This window comes from Stereum hirsutum, assembly GCF_000264905.1.
Source record: "Stereum hirsutum FP-91666 SS1 unplaced genomic scaffold STEHIscaffold_21, whole genome shotgun sequence".
Lineage (NCBI taxonomy): Eukaryota > Fungi > Basidiomycota > Agaricomycetes > Russulales > Stereaceae > Stereum > Stereum hirsutum.
The window spans coordinates 203,760-223,680 of record NW_006763151.1 but is presented as its reverse complement, the minus strand read 5'-3'; the positions used below and the strand labels follow the sequence as shown (position 1 = coordinate 223,680).

The window sequence follows — 19,921 nt, the reverse complement described above, 5'->3', positions numbered from 1 at the left end:
AATTTCCATAATGTATCTAGGGCAGGGGTAGAGGCCGTGGCGCAGGTGGCCCCTCCAGAGGCCGCCCACAGGGAGGGCCCCCCTCAGGAGACAAACCCAAACGCGAGGCCATTCTTGACCTCTCCAAATACGTGAATGAACGTATCAGAGTCAAGTTCACTGGCGGCAGGGAAGGTGCGTCCTCATCTCCACCGCAAAGTATACGAGACTCTTGTTCGTGATGCTGACTGCACGATATAACCAGTTACCGGTGTGTTGAAGGGCTACGATCAGCTGCTGAACCTCGTGTTGGATGAAGTACAGGAGGAGGTACAAGGTCTGTCTCCACTACGTCTGCTTTACCCTGCTCCCCGTTTCTATGTGTCCTCCTTTACGCTTCTAGTCGCATGGATCGTTGATCTCTGTATTGCTTTGTTTGCTTGTTCGCGATAACAGAGCCAACACCACACACACGGTCTCTAGGACTTACAGTCCTGCGTGGCCCAACGATAACGCTCCTCAGTCCTGTCGACGGCCTCGAAGAGATCGCCAATCCCTTCGCAGCCCAGGAGTAGAACTATGTTCTCCTTCCAGCCCTATCTCCCCCTGATCGGGTGCCACATCCAAGCCCTCACAAAACCTTCGCAAGACCAGCACTCTGCTCCAGACTCACGGTCCACGTCTACAATAGTCTCTCACGATGCCCTTTTCTTGTTCCTTTCTTGCTGTTACACGTATCGCTCACAATACAAAAGTCCTGTACCACCATCTCACTCGTGAGTTGTGAGTATTCAGTTGTGATGGCCTCCCCGGTCCCGCGCGCCACACAAACCCATTAGCGTGGCGTGTGCTTATATCCAACCTTTTTAGGTTATACCTGCATACCGTCCGTGCATTTGAGGTTTTTTTGACGAGTCTATCTATGTACGGTCAATGACGCAAATATGGCGTGCCGACCAGGCTTCAAGCAGCTTGAAGCTTCCAAGCCCGTGCTCCAGTTTAGTGCCTCTGGATCGCTCGGCGGTTCCCGGCCGCGGACACCGTCAGACACGGCAATAAAGTGCTCTTTTCTTGTGTCGCTCTCGCAGGAACATAAGTAACAAATTCCTTCTATCGATAGGCTTACGTCCGCAGATGCACAGACTGTCTGCTTTTTACATGAAGCATGGTCCATAAGGCCAGTGCATCCGTACAGATTTGGGCACCTCGGAAGCGGCGTGAGTGTCAGAAACAGTCAGTGGGAGAGGACAGAAGCCCGTTTTGTGTCCATTTTGGGCCCTCTAAGATTTCAGAGTCCGAGAAGCAGTAGCATTCTTGCAATGAGCGCGCACGCATGCTCAAGACTCTCATAAAAGAGGTGCGGTAAGCCAATAGACTGCACTCTTTGTATACTCAGCTTCACTGGTGTTCTTGTAACTACCAGATTTTTATGCGGCGGATTGGGCCACCTCCCAACACTCAAGGGCTTGACTCGACATTACGCATTACGATACTCAATAGATTAACCCCTCAAATTGCCACCATAGACTGCCCTGTACTCCGCAATACCCACAACAATAACAAAGGGCAAAAATGAACGAGATTAAATTAGGCAGAAAAATCCGGAGAGTTGAACAACCAGAATCCAAATGAACACCGTAAGAACAAAAGCGACATTTTGTCGAGAATCCGAGCCCCTGCCTGCCTCATCATCAGACGACATGTGTCTTGATATCCTGACCATCCGAACTACCGTGCATGTCGTAGTCAGCACCACTCGCGGGGTCTGTCCTTTTCTGAAAGCCAGGGGCGTCACCCATTGTGTCCTGTTGAACATCAATGCGAACCTGCGTCTGTCCGTGTGTGTATTGCTATTATCATGTAAATAGGTCATCATCAGCAAAATATGTCAGGTTGCGAGGAAGAGACGAGTTTAATGAGGCGTACACTGAGCTTGATAGTCTGATGGTTGTTGGACGTCGATTCCTGCGTAGAACCAATCCGGTACTTCAGGCGCGCGTTCAACGTGGTGAGCACCGTGTTTCTATAGCAAGCGTAGAGAAGAGCGACCTCAATATTCGTACTACCAGGTTGTGTAGTGATGCGGGTGATTACGTACGTGTAGACTCTGCCCATGCCTAGAGCAAAAAGCATGTGGACGTTGCTCGTCGGCATCGTTGTGAGGATAGCTACAAGCACAACCATGTCAGTTCCTAGGCATTATTTGCGTTAATGTTTTTTACCGTACCCAAGTCACAGACCTAATGCAGATCAGCCGTCAGAGAAAACTCGACGAGCAACATTAAGAGGCCGTAGTATGCCTACCGTGAATATTGTAACGGGCACGGCAGATTCGAGGGACACCTTGATAAGATGTTCGATCAAGTTGTTGGTCTTCTTAAAGCCCGTCCGACTTTTGGTCAAGAAGATGAGCAGCATAGTACTAAGCAAGAAGAACCATCCATAAAATCAGTTGAGCCGCTGCATCAACAGAACAGAGCGGTAAACGGACGTGACACCTATGTCGCAAGCCGTGGCGGCGGCCAGCCAAGTATCTGCAAAGGGCAGCAGATTGGTGTTATTGGACACCTTTCCTACTTGCAAAGCCCTGTGGAAGTAGTTGATGCTTAGCCAGACAATCCGGGGTGTGAGATAGACAGAAGCAACGATGCTTACAACGCTGTCGCGACGATTCCACATATCGCAGAGACCAGAGATACCGTGGATATGACGCCAAAGAGGATCCAAGACTTTGTCAACCGTTTGATACGCCACGCTAAAAAGTGCTGGATCGGGCAGGAAGCCCTGTTCGAGGCCAAGCCGACTCATTAGTTATGAGATCGCAAAATCCTAAATGAACGGAGTCTTACATGACGCTGAGAACGGGGACAATGTTGTACATCCAAGGTGTTGAGCCGATGACGGTGACATCACCGAATCCATGCACCGTGTAGTACCATATCAACGACGCGTTCAAGCATACGGCGAAAGTATCAAGTATTGCGAGGTATATGACGAAGGACCTATGAGGAGAAGATTCGGAGTTAGTAAGACGAAGACGAGTTCATAGAAAGAAAAAGGTACCAACGTCGTTTTCCAGCCGTCATGGAAGCGGGCAAAAAAGTACTCGTAGAATTGCATGACACAAATACCGTAAACGAAGGTATTAATCATTGACGCTATGACGAGTGGCCCTAAGACGAGACTGAGGTTGACCCCGAGAGCCATGGCATCGTCATATGTGTACCCATTCATTGCGGCAGCAGCAGACATATCGAAAGCCGAAAATGACGCAGAATGGTGGAGGGAGAGAATGGCAGCCAGTCGCACAGTGCTGTCGTGAATGTACGGAGCCAAGAAGCGAAGAGATGGCTACTGCTTTCAAAACAGCCCTCACATTTTTAGGTGTGCGGGCAACAGACCGGTCATGCGAGACGCTTCTTCGCAGGGTCGGCCATTACCTCACTATTGTTGGATGCTCTATGGCAGCATAGCTCGAGTGAACCTCCACCGTTTTGAAGGAACATCTTCTTGCAGGCACCCAAGACAAAGCGTGTTTCGAAAGATCACTGTAGTCCCCGTCCTACTAGGATAGACATGAAGGCCGACCTTGAAGAACTAGCTTGAAAGCTGTCTGGTATGCTGAAATATAAGTACGAGTCCCAATGGAGGTATCAAATCAGGGTCGCCGCTTTCTGCGTGGAACGAAGGTCTGGCAGAATCTGGTCTCATCCCGCCAGAGGAGATCTCCCTAGAGATCTGTAGGGCCCGCATTGGCTCCCACGCACGCTGAAACCCAGACGGACTGGCAAGGCAAAATATTTTCTCAGCGACATGACGGTGTCTTCGTTACATGTGACGGTGCAATCAATCAGAGCCGATATATAGTCAAGCGATGCCGATGGGATGAAAGCGGGTCCATCTATACGCGCAGGCCTGGGAGGCTCGAGAGACATCCGAGATGGAATATGATGCGTTTTGCGCGACGTTGGCAACGAAACTGCGCCGAAGAACCCACTCTGAAGAAGAGAGACCACAGTTCAAAGGTAGAGAAGGATCAATCCGCAAACGTTCCGAAATCGTGATACCACATGAACACGATAGAATCACGGTGAAAGGAAGAACGGATGTTCCTATAAAAATGAAGTGTGAAAGACTTCAGCATAGCGGAGGTGCAAATATCGAGCAAAGTGGGTTCACCTCAACCTAGGAGCTATGAGATCCATGTAGACTGACCGTTTTTCTGCGTGTCACGTCTGCCCGATCCGAACGCGGCTACTGAAATTGTCTGTGACGATCCTGCAATGTTCAGAACCCTCGGGAGATATAATTTTGCTCTCCCGATTGATCGAGAAGAGCGGGCTGAGACCATCAATCATTATTTATGTGTGACAGGAACTCACTCAGTACTCACTCATTGCTTCTCCTGCTGTCCGCCTTCTACGCTCCCATCGCCCACAACTGCAATCATGACTTCCGAGCTGTGTTTCTCCTCCAAAGACGGTGGCAAGACCTTTACACGGAGATTCTTTGGTCTGGAGGCTTTCCTTGGTACAATTGCGCACGTATCAGATTCTTTTGTGCAGTCAAGGGTGTGTGACTGACCTCATTCCCGGTTGCAGCGGTGCGAACGACGGCTTTGGATTCTTCACCAACACGCTCAAAGTCTCCTTTCGTGACAAGCCGTCGGACGCTGTTCTAGCCGCCGCGATCAAAACTTCCTGGATCCGTCTCCGTCACCTTGCGCCAATCATCGGAACCAAAACGGTGGTCGATTCTTCCTCCGCCGCGTCATACCTATATCAGTACCGTGTCCCCTCGTCCATTGCGGACGCAGAGAACTGGGCAGATGAAACGATCATATGGAGCAAGGAGAAAAATACAGTTCGTGAGAGAGATGATTGTCTGAAGGGTCACTGGTGGAAACCATCCGACTCGCACCACGACTATGAGCTGCACGTTGGTCCGGACGTGCAGGACAACGTCTGGCATTTCTTGTGAGTTTGTCTTTCCCATTCTTCATGTCATAGGGCAGCCACTGATACGTTGCCGTCCTGCAGGATCATTGCTGGTCATTATTCTGTGGATGCCCGTAGCGTGGTGCAACTGTTCGGTCACTTTCTGACCTATCTCGACGAGCAGATTCGAGGCAATGGTATCGACGTTAGCACGCTCAAATGGGGAGAAGAGACAAAACGGTTAGCTCCTGCCCCCGTCGTCGTCGCTCTTAAAGCGGCAGGCCTACCGCTTTCTCTGGAGTCTCCTACCGCTCCCGCGCCTCCGGCAGCAGCTCCTGAGCAAGCCGCACCTCCCCCGCCACCTGTCCGTGCATCCAACTTATCATATTCGTCTTTCTGCTGATAGTGGTTTCTGGTCCCATAGATTCTATTCCTCCGCTCCCATCGCGAGATCGACCCGAACCATCCGACCGGGCAGTACACATCCGTCATTTGGTTGACCGAAGATGAGACTTCGAAGTTCCGCCGCGCATGCAAAACCCACAACTACACTGTCACCCAAGCTATCACCGGGCTGATGTTCCTCGCAGAGGTCGAATGGGTGCTTAAGCGCTACAATGACGAGACCGAGGAAGAAGCCAAGGCGGAGCTCGAGGCGTACAAGAACTCCACCGTCATCCCTAGCTTGTGGAATATTGTTGATCAGGTGTGTTCGAACTTGGTTCATCACTGACACGGGATTGAACGCCTGTCTGACAATACGTCTGTATACAGAGGTACAAGTTCAAGCAATACGCTCTGCATGGTGCAGAGGAGGGCTCTCCAGCCCTCGGTATCGATGGCTTCCCAATAATGCTCGACATGAACGCAATCCGCAAGGCCGTGAAGTACGACGAGCAGAGCAAGAAGGTTTGGCGCGACACCAGCCAGTCCGCCCTTTGGGGTGTCGTCAAAGCGGCCGCCGAGGGCTACAGTTCGACTCCCGTACGTATCTCGCCTTGCTAACATTGGGAGCTGTTACTCACCTGAACTCGCTGTGGTCGATTGTCTTTACAGCTCACCTTGGAAGGCTACATCGAACGCGAAAAGGGTAATCAAAAAGCTGCAGTCGCCTGGGATCCACGCGGTTTCCAAATTCCCGCCTTTGTTGCCTCTTCCATCGGCGACATCGACAGGTTCGGTTACTTGAGCAAGTTCTCCCCACGCGTGCCGGCGAATGAGCGTTCCTCACTCGTGGTGGAGGAGATCTGGCAAAGCGACAGGATGACGGAAGCGGTGCGGATGCTTATGTCGTGGCAGTGGAATGGACGGATAGCCATTAGTGCCCAGACGGGTGCGAAATACGTATCGCAGAGGGCGATGGATGCGTTCATGGAGATTTTGAAGGAGTGGATTGACACTGCGTCGGCATGATTGTTTTTGGGAACCCGTTAGTATACCCTCCTTCGCACGGCATGGGATTTTAGATGCATGATGCATACCAATGCTGATTAGGGGTCACTCTGTCGTTGTTCCAGTCAGCGGAGTCGCGAATTGAACAACTCAACATCTCGGAAAAAGCCGGAATATTTACTCGCCAATGGCATATAATGAGTACTAAGGCGGATCCTGGCGCATCAATCGACGTTCAATGCAATCTGTACGCTGGCCAGGGTAGGAGGATAAGAGGGTGGGTGGGTAGGGTCATGGCAGGGTTGCCTGAGGTTCCAAGACAAGTAGTACGAGTACGAGAGACAGCAAAGCCAATATCTGGCTCAGGCTGACGACGAGACGCACCCGACAGCCTGGATTCAATTGTCTCGGTAAGCTCGGACGGTATTTTCCTTTCAAACAGTACATACAGCAGCTTTCTCTTACGCGTAGATATTAGACCTACACGTGTTCACAATTTTATTCGCAAAACAATCTCTCTTATTGCTGTCATTGCTGTCAATTTACAGAAACTATATTGCTCGTGGCATACGGTTGTGCGATGTGATAACCTCAGATTACAAAGTTGAGAGTCCACGCACATCTCCATTCTTCACAAGGGTCTTTATACACAGCGACCCGTTCACTCGAATAAACGGTCAATGATTGAGCGTGGTGGTGTGAGGAAAAAATCTCACGGGGGGGCCTCACTATGAAGAAGTGTCGTTGAGAGTAAAAAACCCGATGAATTGTGGACCCAGCATAAAGGAGGTGGCGGACCAACGTGGTGCATTGAACTTCGCACACGCAACCCAGGCAACAATGACGTATACAGAGAGATGCCGCCAGCATCTCACAGTTGCGGACCCAGCTTGACAACTTTTTGGGTCGCCGTGGCAAGCGATGCTACGCCTTTACCACGAAGTGCAATAGGACGCGTAGTTGTCACAAGAAGGCTCTGGGTGGTGGCTTAATATAGCCCAAGTTAACCAGGGTGATAGTGACAGTAGCAGGACTAGTCAGAAAGGTCGGGAAGGTGGAAGGACAGAGTCTAATCGATTGTGTGGACATGGATTGCAAGGATGTTTACTGGCCGGTAATTATATCGCAGGGTACTCGGGAGTAGACTGTGTTTACAGATACACTGGCTGGTATGGGTGTGTGCAGCTAGAGATAGGGACGAAAGAGACGAATTGCAGAGAGTTTGGGATATGAGAGCAATAAATACCGGGAAAATGCCCACGAGTTGGTGGCCTTCCAAGGCCTCGGTCGGCGAAAAGAGTCGTCCATTGAGAGCAGTATGAAACAAAACACAGAGATGTTCGACAGAAATATCGTCGGCAAGGGTCTTGCGTTGATGAATCTTCTGCATGGTGTCGTCGAGGAGTCGAGGTACATACGTAGAAGAAGATCATGATACATGATGAATGAGCTGACTAGGACGGCGCTCAGGTGAGTGACGCCAACAGCCAAGCAAGGTAGTAAGAAACCACGAAAGAAGACCCAAAATACTGCACTTGAGTCCAAGTAAACGGACATCATAAGGGACGTGCACACCCTGTGTGGGAGCCGAGGGCCAATGATGCACACACAAAGACCTACAAAGACCTTCGATGGGAGAGAGAGTTATAGACATGAAACAAAGAAGGCAATGATCGCTGAGCCTGTTGACGCTCGAGAGAAAGATGCTCTGACGTCCAGGTGTGGCGTTCTTGTGGCGTAATGGGCGAAAGGGCGTAAGTTCTGCTTGATGCGGCCTTGTTACACGTTTCTGTCATTTCGACAGCCAGGTATGGAAGATAAACGCGAATAGCGGATGGTAGGCGGTAGTGATGAGGATGGGTGAGAGAATGACCACGGTTAGCCCCTTCAAGCTTCAGGTCCGCTGTGAAAGCGGCATATATGACGCATTGAGTCACTGGGGCTTTCATGGAAGCGGACATTGTGCAGAAATCCATTTTGTGGACAAAGGAGGGCTGCCAGCGAAGAAAGAGCCTGGTGGCGCTGTTGGGTCCGAGGAGGAGACTAAAGCGAGCACGAGGAGAGGGTTGCCGCCTGTCGCCACAGCTGCCCGAAGTAGTGGCGCGTAAGGGACGGCCCGAAAAGGGAAGAAGGGAAACATAATCGAGCAGCGACTTGGAACAGGCTCCAGCGATCACCCAACCGACGGCCACAGCTCACCCATCTGCTCATCGCTCCCAACAACAGCAACAAACCCCCAATAATCCCCTCGACAATTGCGGCACACGCAGCCCACCAGCAGATGGCGGTCTACGCCCAGAGCATGAGCTCGCCCCACGTCGCCCAGCACACCTCTCCCACCATCAACCAGCTTCCCCCTGCCCAGCGCAGGCAGGCCTCTCGCCAGCGTTTCGTCGCTGAGCTCTCCCAGTGTCTCTACGATTTTGTCATTCAGCTTCTCCCGACGCCAGAAGAGCTCTCGGTGAAAGAGGATGTCCGCAAGTTACTCGAGCGTCTTATTCGCACCATCGAGCCCGACAGCCGTCTATTGTCTTTCGGCAGTACCGCCAATGGCTTCAGTCTTCGCAACTCTGGTGAGCACCGTTCTGGATATTCTGTAGAGGGTGTAGGCTTATACATGTGCAGACATGGATCTCTGCTGCTTGATTGACTCCGATGAACGGCTCTCGGCTGCCGACCTGGTCACTATGCTCGGTGACCTCCTTGAACGCGGTCTGTCTCCCTTTCTTCCTTTCAACATTCTTTGTGCACAACTCATCTCGCGTTCAGAAACAAAATTCCACGTCAAGCCGCTCCCTCATGCGCGAATACCCATCGTCAAGCTATCACTCGATCCATCTCCGGGGCTTCCCCTCGGAATAGCCTGCGACATCGGCTTCGAGAATAGACTCGCTCTGGAGAATACCAGACTTCTCTACTGTTACGCCATGATTGATCCTACCCGCGTCCGCACCCTTGTTCTCTTCCGTGAGTCGCTCTCCATCTTTGTCCTCAGACACGCCCGTCGCTAAATATATGCCTGCTCGTCCATTCAGTCAAGGTTTGGTGCAAGCGGAGGTACGTCGCCGCCACTGTGGCATCCCAGACTTCGATCTAACTTCTGCACCGCTCTATCAGAAAAATCAACTCTCCCTACCAAGGCACGCTGTCATCATATGGTTATGTCCTCCTGGTCATCTATTTCCTTGTACATGTCAAGAATCCACCAGTCCTTCCTAATCTACAACAAATGCCTCCATTACGTCCCATATCACATGTGCGTCCACTCTTACTTCCTTCCATCGCCTGACTAGTGACACGCGGTACTTCAGGAGGACTCACATATCGGAGAGCATAATACTTGGTACGATCCTCGCGCTCACAAGGCTTCTGATCTGGATGACCGGCATTGACCGTGTGTTGTGCGTGCATGTAGGTTCTTCGACGACATCGAGCTGCTGCGACAGAGGTGGCAATCCGCAAATACGGATAGTGTCGCCCAATTGTGAGTGTCTCTCCCTTTCTACTCTGAACGATTGAATGCGGTGGCGGTGGCGCTAACGTGAATGAATTTGCAATGTCCAGATTGATCGACTTTTTCAAATACTTCTCGAGAGACTTCCTGTACAATACTGGTGTGGCGTCAATACGGGCAGGGCTCCTTAAGAAGGAGACAAAGGGGTGGCAGAACGACGTAGGTGGCTTTTCTCGTCTGCGGTACCGCATATATGCGCCTTTCTCACTGCTTTTACAGCTCGATCCTCTGAGATATAAGGATTCCAGAGAACGAAATCGTCTCTGCATCGAGGTAACTATATCGTATCCCACTCCATGCTCAACTAGCTCAAACTTTGCTCGATAGGACCCTTTTGAGCAGGACTACAATGTGGCGCGATGTGTTACGCGGGACGGCCTGTACCTAGTACGTTTCAGTCTGGGGACTCCATCACAAGTCACATCTCTGACCTTTTAGGGCCATGCCACAGATTCGAGGTGAATTCATGCGCGCCTCAAGAGTGCTAACGATGCGACCGGAACGGGCTATCGTCGCCATCGCCCAACTTTGCGAAGAGCGTGTAGGAGACGCAATCCCAATAGCAGGATCGCATCCTCCCTTCGTCCCTCCGAGATTATCGCCCTTGCCGCCACAGACCCCATATACAGTGGGCAGCAACCCCACCCGAAACGATGTCTCCGTGCCCATCCCAGATCGCCTGTCGCCTAGTCAGGGTCAAGTTCTGTCACGGACTTCGGCGCTCTCGCCTACACCGGAGGCGGGGCCCTCGACATCGACGTCGCATCCTGAACATATGGCACCTAGACGCGGGAAATGGACCTCGCCGCCACCCCCCGAGGCGCCTGAAGCCGATCGAACATCGTTCGAGAACAGACTGGGGCTAGGACTTGAATTGGCTACAGCGTCGACCGATGCGAGACAGGAAACGTCCTACGCGTCGTCCTCGAATAACAGCGAGATCCTCACAGATGAAGATCCGCTGGATACGGACGACGTTCTTTCTGTTCAGTCGATGGCTGAGGAACCTTCTTCCGCTCGTGCGGCTCGAATACGAACGATGGGCGGGATATCAGACTCGCTGCCTAATGGTCATTATAACCATTCGCCACAGTCGCCACAGTCGGCTATCCCGACTTATCTTCACCAGTATCATCTTCATCACCACTCCCAACAACCAGATCCTGCCGCATTCTTTGCGAACGTGAACCACGGTCACGTAGGACAGAATGGGGTTTCTGCACCTGCATTTGTGCCGTTCATGCGAGGTCGGCAGCAGTTTAACTTCAGACTTGCGGACAAGTTGAATGAGGGCCAGCCGGTATCGCTTTCGCCTGTCCTCGGTTCTGGACATGGACAAGGGCACGGACATATCGGTCAGTCGGGCGCTATTCCAAGACATATGGAACGGATGGCCAACGCAGCCGCTGCTCGATTGCCCACAGCCTCGACATCATCCTCATCCTCAACAGCGACGCTGAACGGGTCTCCGAGCAGGAGGTCGATCTCTGGACCCGCAAGGACTCGGACGCAGTCGAATCGGGTTCAGAGCTCTACAATGGGTGGTATGGGTACACCGTCCTTTGTCCCTGTCGCGTTGGTGACGCCTTTACCGCCTTCACCGCAGGATGCCCAGGAGCCGTCGACGAGCCCTCCGCATGTGTTTTACGAGACGTATCCGACGAAAGAGAATATACCCCATTCGCAGGCTCAATCTCCTTCACAGACGCAGAGTCATAGCCAAGCACAGTCCCCGTCACAGCAGTATTCGTCGCCGTCGCATTTGCAAATGCAATTGCAGCATCATTTCCAGCAGTATGCACATCAGCATTCACCTCAACACCTGTACTCACAACAACAGTCACAACAACATATGCCGACGTTCGTACCTACGCACGATCTTTCTCAGCAGGTTATTCATGCGCCGATTAGTAGTAAGAGGAGAGCGAAGCTGCCGGAGATGATGGTTCCATCGCCATCGCCGACGGTGACACCTTCGCAGTCGCATTTCTCTGTCACTTCTAATCTTACCTCCTCCAACTCCGCGTCTTCACCGACCCATACTCCTCAGCCGTCTCGGTCTCCATATACTGTTCATCTCCCTCCATCACCGCTTTCAACAGGACCCTCGAGCCCGTTATCACAGCCACAGCATTCACATCCTTCGTTCATTCCGCCTCATCCTTCATTGGCTTCGTTACCCCCGAGACCTAGTCCTCCATTACAACAGCAACATCATTCACATTCGCATTCGCACTCTGCGGCGACGATCATTGCGCCGACGACGCCTGGGAGGGGAGCCTTCTTTGGACGTGATGCCGTCCTGCCAGGTGACCTCTCGTCGAATTCGCGGTCTAGGAGTAGGTCGAGGAGTAGGTCAAGATCGCGGTCGTCGCCTCCACCTCAGACTCAAAGTCAACAGTCGAAGTCGAAGTCTTTGAGGAGCCAGCTCGACCCCACCGTCCCTCCGTTTTCGCTCCCGAAGGAGGCGTCACATGTGCTCCGTGCTCTGCGAGCATCGAGGGGGGAACCTGTGTCGCAAGCAGAACCTCACTTGCAATCGAACGGTCATTCAGACTCATACTCACCTCCACATCCCCCCTTACCTCAGAGTAACGCCCCCGCGAGCCTCTTGGATCCATCGAGTCTCATCTCGTCCGCTACACCCACCCACACCCACACCCAGGATCACACCCTTCCTCGTGCTCACGACTCCCTCGTCCGATCTCAGCAGCCTAATGGCAGTGGCGCCACAAAATGCGTCTCGGTCTCGCTCGAATCCGCCTCCGTAGACTCGACGAACTCGGAATCGCCTGCGCCTTCGTCATCGGAGAGTTCGCAGTACGAGCCTTCGGCTTCGGCGTCGCCGATGTCGAGCTCGCCGTCTTCGCCGGTGCAGGGGATGGGTGTGGATGCGTTCGTTGGGGGGAAGGTGGGTGTTGTTGGGGTGGGTGAAACGCAGGTGGGTGTGCATGGTGATGATGGGAATGGAGAGAAGGAGGAGGTTGAGAGGTTGGAGCTGGAGTTGGAGATCCAGCCGATGTCGGAGAAGGTGGAGACAAGGACGATGAACGAAGAGAAGGATCAGAAGGTTGAGATGAAGGCGGATGTTGAGACTGAGGTTGTGGAAGTGGAGTCCAGAGGCGGAGAGAAAGTCGAACAGGATGCCAGCGCACAGACTAAGGGTGATGACGTTGTCACTCCGACTCTCCCTCTGGCTGAGAACATCAGTGTGGACGTCGGGGAGACGAGGGCACGGGGAGACGAGGTGTTAAGCAAGAACGATGTGGCGCCGGTGGAGAAGGAGAAGATGGATGCGACGAAGTGTGCGTTGGCTTCAACTGGGAGACCTAATGGTTTAGTGAAGGCAGAAGAAGACGAAGGACGATAGTATCTGCGACCGTGCATCTGCGGATAGCTGTTCTGCGTAATGTTTCGACTGCGATTCACTGGTGGGTCGCAGTTCCTGACGTTCGAGGCGTCCAAAGCTCACAGACTCGGCCGAATCTTGCTGCGTCCGCGGTCTATTGATGCTTGTTCAGTGCTCCTTCCATCCGTCTCGAAGAGTTTGTGCATGGGCGTGCGTGTCTTCTGATATCACTGTGCCACCCAAGGCTGCGTAATAGCATCTCACCATCCGTCGTTGGTTCATTCATCAATCGTTCCGGGTTTTCCATGCGTGTCCTCATATTGGGTCCTCGGCTTCTCGGTTTCCCGTCTTCGCAGTATGCAATCCTTCTTCCTCACTCGTCAAATATCCTTCCCAGTGTATCTGCTTTCTCTGCATTCACGCTCCAAGGTTCTTCATCTAGATCATGTCTGTCTGACTCATCTCTGTCCTATCGTTTCTATGTGGAATCCATTTCGCACCATTCGTATCTCTGTTTCCCAATCTGTGTTGCATCTGCCTTCCGGTTCCATTATTGCCATCGGCGCTCAGCATTCGGAGCTTCTTCTCTGCTACTCTGTCCTTTCTTTGGCTCCCTCCATCATTCGCCGTCGACCAACTTGCCCACTTCCCCATATTCACATGATGAATCGAAAAGCTTGCCTGCCCCATACTGTACTTTTGTTTTCTTCTTTGCTGTCGCTCAGACCCCACCCACCCAAATCAATCCAATCCAAAACTCTTGTGTATAACTTTATTATCCTGTTCGGATTTCTTTTCAATAACTTACATGGGCCTTTTTCAAACTCATTAACAAACAACCACTCTCACTCGCCCCTTTCGCTTCTCCCCCTTCCTCTTCTGCTCCCACCCGCCAGCCAGTCATTCACCACCTTCGAACACCTTCAGACCCCGATCCACCATCATCAACCCCACTCGATCCCCGTCTCGTCTCGTTCACGGCTCGCGCACTGTCTTCTTCCAACCAATCCCAGCCTGCACGTGGACCTTGTACCTCCTCTTTCCGAGCCCAAAGTGGCTGAATTTACATAGCTTTTCATATTGCTTATGGAACTGCACGATACGATACAGATATCTAGGGTATGCCATGGTACGAAATATGATATGATCTGACTTCCTAGGTCCACTCGACCATTGCCGGAGTTCAAACAAGGTCCCACCTCGTCCAGTGTCGTTTTGGTATGGTCCAATCCGCCTCCGTTTCTGGGCATCTGTGCAGACTTATTGGTACACTGACTTCATTCTATAGGAGCCCACATATTGATTTGCCTTGGGATTGTCTCTTGATGCTTGAGTGGTAGTGGCGTCTAGGCACTGATCTCCTTCCCCAGACTTCCCCATGGATGCCTTACAACCTTGGCAGGAGATCTACAAGTCTCTCTTCTTCTTATGGCAGACGTTTGGCGGTGGCAGAACGGACAAGTTCTCGCACAGCCCGTGAGCTCGACGCTGATCGACGGTAGAGCTTGCACGTCGGATATTGGCTATCCACACGGCCTACTAGGACTGGATATAGCAATGCCCTTGCGTCCAGTGTGCATTGCCTTGGTAATCTTATACACAAGGAGTGGGTCAACCTCTAACATGCGCTCATTATTTCCTCATTCACAAGTACTCGCTATGCGCACTTGTTTATGCAGGCGATGCACTGTGGGTTAAGAGGGCTTTGAGATGAAGATGCAGGTACGTTCTCAGTGTTTAAGGTTTTGATACTTAATCCGTACTGATAGCTATACGGCTTCCTAGCAGGGGAAGGCGGAGGCTACGCTCAACGTATTGGTTCCTCGGAAATGAAACGACAACTCAGCCTTGAGCAATCATCTGATCGCAATAGAAAGTACGTGTAGAATCGAAAATATCGTAGATGGAAGTCGACATCGTGTCTTCCCTAGTACACCATTTAGGCTACTCGTGTTCTCGTGTGAACCCAGACTCGGAAGCGCGCGTTCAATGCATGTTATGTTGCGTGGTCCCAGCGTCTTTACCTCCCACCCAGCACCACATCCCCTCACACACACTATCCTACCACACAAAATGACATCCAGCTCAGTTCAAAGGTATTTCCAGCTTTCGAATCACATCAGGTATATCTTGTTGATTTTTATCTCGTGTGGTAGCACCGATGGATGGTGGCGACGGGTGGTCCTCCAGCAACTCCAACACCTTTCCTGCGTGTCCAATCAAGACGACACGGCCACTATATCCCGCGCTCATCAGTCTCTCTCCAAGGAACTTGCTACAGACAACACAGTATCCGTATACATCAAGCCTCAGAGCAATAGCATCCATCGACTTCCGCCCGAGCTGATCGTACGCTGTTTTAGATGGTTGGTTGATCTGGAACCTCCTGCTAGAAGCGAGTGGAGCCCATATCGTGACGAAAACGGAAGCCACAGGACAAAAGCTACTCTAGGGTGGCTCAAGGTGAGATATTCAGTGGCGAAACAGATATTGTACGTAATCATCGACTTTCGCTAAAGTCCTTATATAGATCACGCACGTCTGCAAACTCTGGAGGGATATCGCTATTCAAGACTCCCTCTTGTGGAGGACACCAAGTTTTGATTTCGGAGCCGAATGTGCAGAACTCATGATCTCCCGTTCAAACTCGGCCCTCTTACACATCTCGTGCCCTATTCTCGATTTTGAACGAGAGTGCGGAATACTCATATCGCTCATCGGAGATCATCTTTCACGTACCGAAACTCTGGATGTGCACGGACCCGACATCGACATCTACACCCTGGTCACGATCGCATTGTCTCGACCTGCACCGGTTTTACACCGACCCTCTCTTTCAGCCTCTATGACGAGGAGTCTTGATCCCAAACTTCTAACGTTCCCCGGCCCGTCAAAGCTTTTTGATGACTACGCGCCAAGACTCGCGGAGATTCATCTGGAAGGCGGAGGCCTACCATTCCCTCGCCATTCCCCAGTTTTCGATAATGTTACATTCCTCTCGGTGCACTCTCCCCACGATCCACCGTCATATAGAGAACTCCGAGCTCTTTTGGAAGCCATGCATAACTTAGAGGCATTGGAACTTCAAAACACCCTCGACCACGTACATGATAAGGACGTCCGCATTCGTCTACCAAGACTTCGGTCCCTGACGTTGTCAGAGACGCCAAAACTCTCCCATGACTTCCTGCAGACCGTCGAAACCTCGACATCGTTGCTCCGCGTCTGTTTGAAGATCGCTTATGCCCGTTCCGAATCGGTGCGTGAGGTGGAGAGAGTATCCACATTGACGGATCTTATCTTCACTCGATACCTCTCGTCCCAGCGTGGACGAAGTACTGTGTGGGTGAGGACAGGGTATGGTTCGAACGATAAGATGTTTGACATAGAAATTGCCGGGAGCTCTGACTCGTGGTCTGCATCGGATGTGGACGTCCCTGATTCCCACGATGGCTATGATCTCAAATCGACAACCATGGCGATCCAGTTCGCGATACCATGTTTATACAGAGACGGGTTCTGTCCAGGAGCCTGCCATTCCGTCTATCGTTCCTGCTCTCGGAATTTCTCCGATGTAGAGCACCTCTTTGTCGATTCTGGTCGTGATGAAATTATAGCTATGATGCTGGCGGGACCCATTCATGGGATGCCTTCGCTCCGGTAATTATCGTTTTGCAACGGTCCACTTCCCCTCCCATACGATGGATTGCGACGTATTTTATGCCCCGAAGGCAAGAAGACGACACCCTCGACTGCTCTTCGTCCAGAAGACGATGTCTGCATTCCTTACCTCGTCACCCTCGCGATATTGGGGCCATCACTCTCGTACCCCAAAGGGATAGAGGCATTTCAGGATGACCTACTCGACACGTTGAAAGAGCGTAAGGTTAGGTTCCCTGGTTGTATGTTGAAGGAGATCGTGTTGGGTAGCTCTGTCGAGGTCCGGGAACAGTTTCTGGAGGATTTGCGAAACACGGGACTCAGTGTCGAGATAGTTGATGATAGGAGGGCTCTCAAAGGCGATCAGGATACGTGATACTAGTACCGATCTCTAAAGGACGTGCTGTCTAGGGAACTAATGTAGGAACTCGACTTTACGCTTAGTGGTTGCGAATTTTTTTTTTTCCTTGCCTGAACACTAACCAGTCGCGGGAAACATACATCACTAAGCCTTACATCTAAGGCAAACACTCAACGTCTCAACAATGGCGGTTAGACACAAGGAGGGGGCCAGAAACGGTGTTTCGACTCACACCGCTTCTGATGGAGTCCGGCAAGTGCCGAACCATTCGTAGGCATGAACCACCAACGACGACTCCTCTGACTGGCACTTCTTCCTATTGTTCTCGTCAGGCCCTTCCGTCAAGGTCCCGACATGTTGTACCATGGTCGCCAATCGACCCGATCTGAACAAGGTACTACAAGCGAGCCTTCGGCTATAGTACCCATCAGATCCACAAGGGATGATATGACTGGAAAGGTCGACTGGGATCAAAACTCGGACCCAACGCCGCGTACTTACGCACGTCTCCATACGAGACTGACCGGCGTGACCGGCAGAGAATCGATTATATAGCTTGTGCTGGTGAATGCGAGCTCAGTGTCTTCCTTAGGATCACTCTGTCACTGCGGCGATGATGTCGACGATAACAACTCTTCCTCCTCTTGCGCATCTGTCACCGGAGAGCCCGAAAATCCCCTCTACTGTGGCTACTCCGAATATCTTGCCCGAATACTTTCTCTCATCAGTTCCGAAGCTCACTTATGAACAAGCTGCCCACCTCCGTCATTTCTTTAACCTTGCTTCGCTCTTGCCTGGGGAATGGAGGCACATGGGCACTCAGGAACCTTCGCAAGAGTTCCTTGACGCCTACCGTTACCAGCTCGCGATCATGACCTACGCCGCGGGTGCAGCACACTATCATCGTCTTCCTGCGCTGCGATCAGTGTTCAAAACTCTTCTCAAAATGCTGATTGACAAGATGCTGAGGAAGGAGGTCTGGGGATATTGGTACCTTACCAGTCAAAGTGGCAAGCTCGTTAATCCGTCTATCAAAGAGTTGAGGAAGCCTTGGGCGGATCCAAACAAAAAGGAGAATATTATGGTGTGTATCTTGTACATCTCCTCGAGTTTGAATCAGCCCGCTGACAACAGCACCAGTACTCCGGACACCTTCTGTTAATGGTGTCTCTCTACTCTATGTTGTTCAATGACGATTCGTACGACGCCCCCGACGCCTTGGTCTTCAATTGGGATCCAATATTTTGGGGTATGGGACCGGAGACGTTCAAGTACTCTCGATCTAGCCTGCAGCAGGCCATCCTAGACGAGATGGAGAGGGAGAATTGGCTTGGCGTTTGTTGCGAACCGAACAACATCTTTGTCGCTTGTAATCAGTTTCCGGTGAGCACTTAAGCCTTGTAACTGCTAGGACTGCAAGCATTAACGCGCACTGTAGATTATCGCTATGCGGTACAATGATATTCGGTCGGGAACGGACGTCGCCGGTGGCGTACTAGAGCGATATAAAAGCTCCTGGGAGAAGGTTGGGATAGTCGCTGATAGCGGCCTGTTTGTGGATATGTATCTCGTCGAACAACGCGCGAGGATATCACAGGGCCACATCGGTTTCAGTGCCTGGTAGGACTTGGTACTATCCGTGCTTTGATGATAGCTCAATAATTGTTCTTCCAGGGCTTCTGCGTTCATGAATTCCTGGAATACCAAACAGGTTCACAGCGTCTATGAGAGTCAAGCTCTCGGATTTCTTCAGCGTGTATCCCCCACTCGCGTCAACCTCAACCCCCCTCCCATCGCCAATGCCATTCGCTCTCTGATCGCCTCTGACCCCAACATGGACCCGCAGGGCTCCGAGACACTCGCTCAAGCACGTGCAATTGCTGCTCCCCCTAAGCAGTCGCGCAGTGGCTACAAGCTGCCCACGTTCGGCTATGTCATTCAGTGGGTCTCCGAAGTTGGTGACAAGGCTACGCTCGATGGCCTGCTCAACCACGCGGATCAGTACATGAATCCTCAGTGGGAGCTCGGCGGGCTTTTCTATCCACGTTGCGATACGTCTTCGGACAATGACGGGAACTGGACCCATGTCGACCCGTTCACAGGAAACGCTGGAATTGGGTACGCCCGCTTGAATGTGCCTGACGGACAACATAAGATGTGGGAGAAGCCGTGGACAAAGGAGGAACTCGAAGAGCGGCCTTTTGTTGATGGTGTGGTTTTGAGTGAAGGCGTTGATTTCTTGAGAGGTAGCTGGGTTGACGAGACTCGGGCGATGGTGCTGACGATGAAGACCTGGCATGGTAATCGCGTGAGGTAAGTATTCCTTGAGCTTCATGTTAAATAAGAAGGAGAAACGCCTGATGAATTCGTGCTCTGCAGTATCTGCCCCGTAATTCGGAACTTGAAAGCGGGTCGCTACGCGATATACGTCAATAACGAATGGTCCGAAGAAAAGGTCATAGGAAAGACAGATGACATCGACATCGCAGTGGATGTCGATGGCCAGGAGACGGACGTTGTAATTCTTCAAATTTGATCTGTAGTGTCCTTCGTTCTGCAAATGTCTCACAACTTCGTGCGCCACTTGGCAGTGGTTAACTCGCCTTCGTTCGTAGACGATGGCTAAGAAAAATATGTCAAGTAAGTGATTGTAGTGGATATCGATCGAGCCCGGTGGCTCGAGACGATACCACAGCCAAGCGAGACCTAGGTGAGACATTTATGCAAAC

The 19,921-nt window shown here is 51.7% G+C and overlaps 5 protein-coding genes across 5 annotated transcripts; 4 read left to right on the top strand and 1 right to left on the bottom strand.

The window, feature by feature from the left end:
* Positions 1 to 65: 65 nt before the first annotated feature.
* STEHIDRAFT_68785 (U6 snRNA-associated Sm-like protein LSm7) lies at positions 66 to 554 on the top strand (the record flags this gene model as incomplete). The annotated part of the gene is made up of 3 exons (XM_007310615.1): positions 66 to 174; positions 245 to 316; positions 436 to 554. Coding segments are annotated over 3 exons (300 nt in total), but the record flags the coding sequence as incomplete, so codon positions are not given.
* A 976-nt stretch (positions 555 to 1,530) lies between these two features.
* On the bottom strand, positions 1,531 to 3,298 carry STEHIDRAFT_126107 (uncharacterized protein). Its single transcript, XM_007310665.1, has 9 exons — positions 3,047 to 3,298; positions 2,829 to 2,981; positions 2,635 to 2,763; positions 2,471 to 2,566; positions 2,284 to 2,401; positions 2,207 to 2,219; positions 2,078 to 2,147; positions 1,906 to 2,002; positions 1,531 to 1,829 (listed from the first exon to the last, which is right to left on the bottom strand). Exons 1-9 carry the CDS (start codon positions 3,229 to 3,231, stop codon positions 1,671 to 1,673), a joined length of 1,020 nt encoding a protein of 339 aa, XP_007310727.1. The 5' UTR covers positions 3,232 to 3,298; the 3' UTR covers positions 1,531 to 1,670.
* A 1,129-nt stretch (positions 3,299 to 4,427) lies between these two features.
* On the top strand, positions 4,428 to 6,329 carry STEHIDRAFT_135428 (uncharacterized protein; the record flags this gene model as incomplete). The annotated part of the gene is made up of 6 exons (XM_007310664.1): positions 4,428 to 4,519; positions 4,581 to 4,955; positions 5,019 to 5,280; positions 5,341 to 5,622; positions 5,691 to 5,900; positions 5,973 to 6,329. 6 exons carry the CDS (start codon positions 4,428 to 4,430, stop codon positions 6,327 to 6,329), a joined length of 1,578 nt encoding a protein of 525 aa, XP_007310726.1.
* A 2,219-nt stretch (positions 6,330 to 8,548) lies between these two features.
* STEHIDRAFT_126102 (uncharacterized protein) lies at positions 8,549 to 14,026 on the top strand. The gene is made up of 11 exons (XM_007310663.1): positions 8,549 to 8,881; positions 8,934 to 9,020; positions 9,078 to 9,275; positions 9,344 to 9,365; positions 9,426 to 9,564; positions 9,620 to 9,651; positions 9,724 to 9,792; positions 9,873 to 9,981; positions 10,042 to 10,095; positions 10,150 to 10,209; positions 10,274 to 14,026. Exons 1-11 carry the CDS (start codon positions 8,590 to 8,592, stop codon positions 13,190 to 13,192), a joined length of 3,981 nt encoding a protein of 1,326 aa, XP_007310725.1. The 5' UTR covers positions 8,549 to 8,589; the 3' UTR covers positions 13,193 to 14,026.
* A 3,782-nt stretch (positions 14,027 to 17,808) lies between these two features.
* On the top strand, positions 17,809 to 19,728 carry STEHIDRAFT_68678 (uncharacterized protein; the record flags this gene model as incomplete). The annotated part of the gene is made up of 5 exons (XM_007310605.1): positions 17,809 to 18,276; positions 18,333 to 18,575; positions 18,631 to 18,812; positions 18,867 to 19,492; positions 19,544 to 19,728. The coding sequence occupies 5 exons, from the start codon at positions 17,809 to 17,811 to the stop codon at positions 19,726 to 19,728; spliced, it is 1,704 nt and encodes a 567-aa protein (XP_007310667.1).
* Positions 19,729 to 19,921: the final 193 nt, after the last annotated feature.

Excerpts from the sequence above, each read along its gene's own strand:
- STEHIDRAFT_126107 (XM_007310665.1), bottom strand. The coding sequence starts at position 3,231 with ATGTCTGCTGCTGCCGCAATGAATGGGTACACATATGACGATGCCATG. Across the intron at positions 2,982-3,046 it reads CATGACGGCTGGAAAACGAC|GTCCTTCGTCATATACCTCG; the intron begins GTTGGTACCTTT and ends TTCTCCTCATAG. Across the intron at positions 2,003-2,077 it reads GGCATGGGCAGAGTCTACAC|AAACACGGTGCTCACCACGT; the intron begins GTACGTAATCAC and ends CGCTTGCTATAG.
- STEHIDRAFT_126102 (XM_007310663.1), top strand. The coding sequence starts at position 8,590 with ATGGCGGTCTACGCCCAGAGCATGAGCTCGCCCCACGTCGCCCAGCAC. Across the intron at positions 9,652-9,723 it reads ATCGGAGAGCATAATACTTG|GTTCTTCGACGACATCGAGC; the intron begins GTACGATCCTCG and ends GCGTGCATGTAG. Across the intron at positions 9,982-10,041 it reads CAAAGGGGTGGCAGAACGAC|CTCGATCCTCTGAGATATAA; the intron begins GTAGGTGGCTTT and ends CTGCTTTTACAG.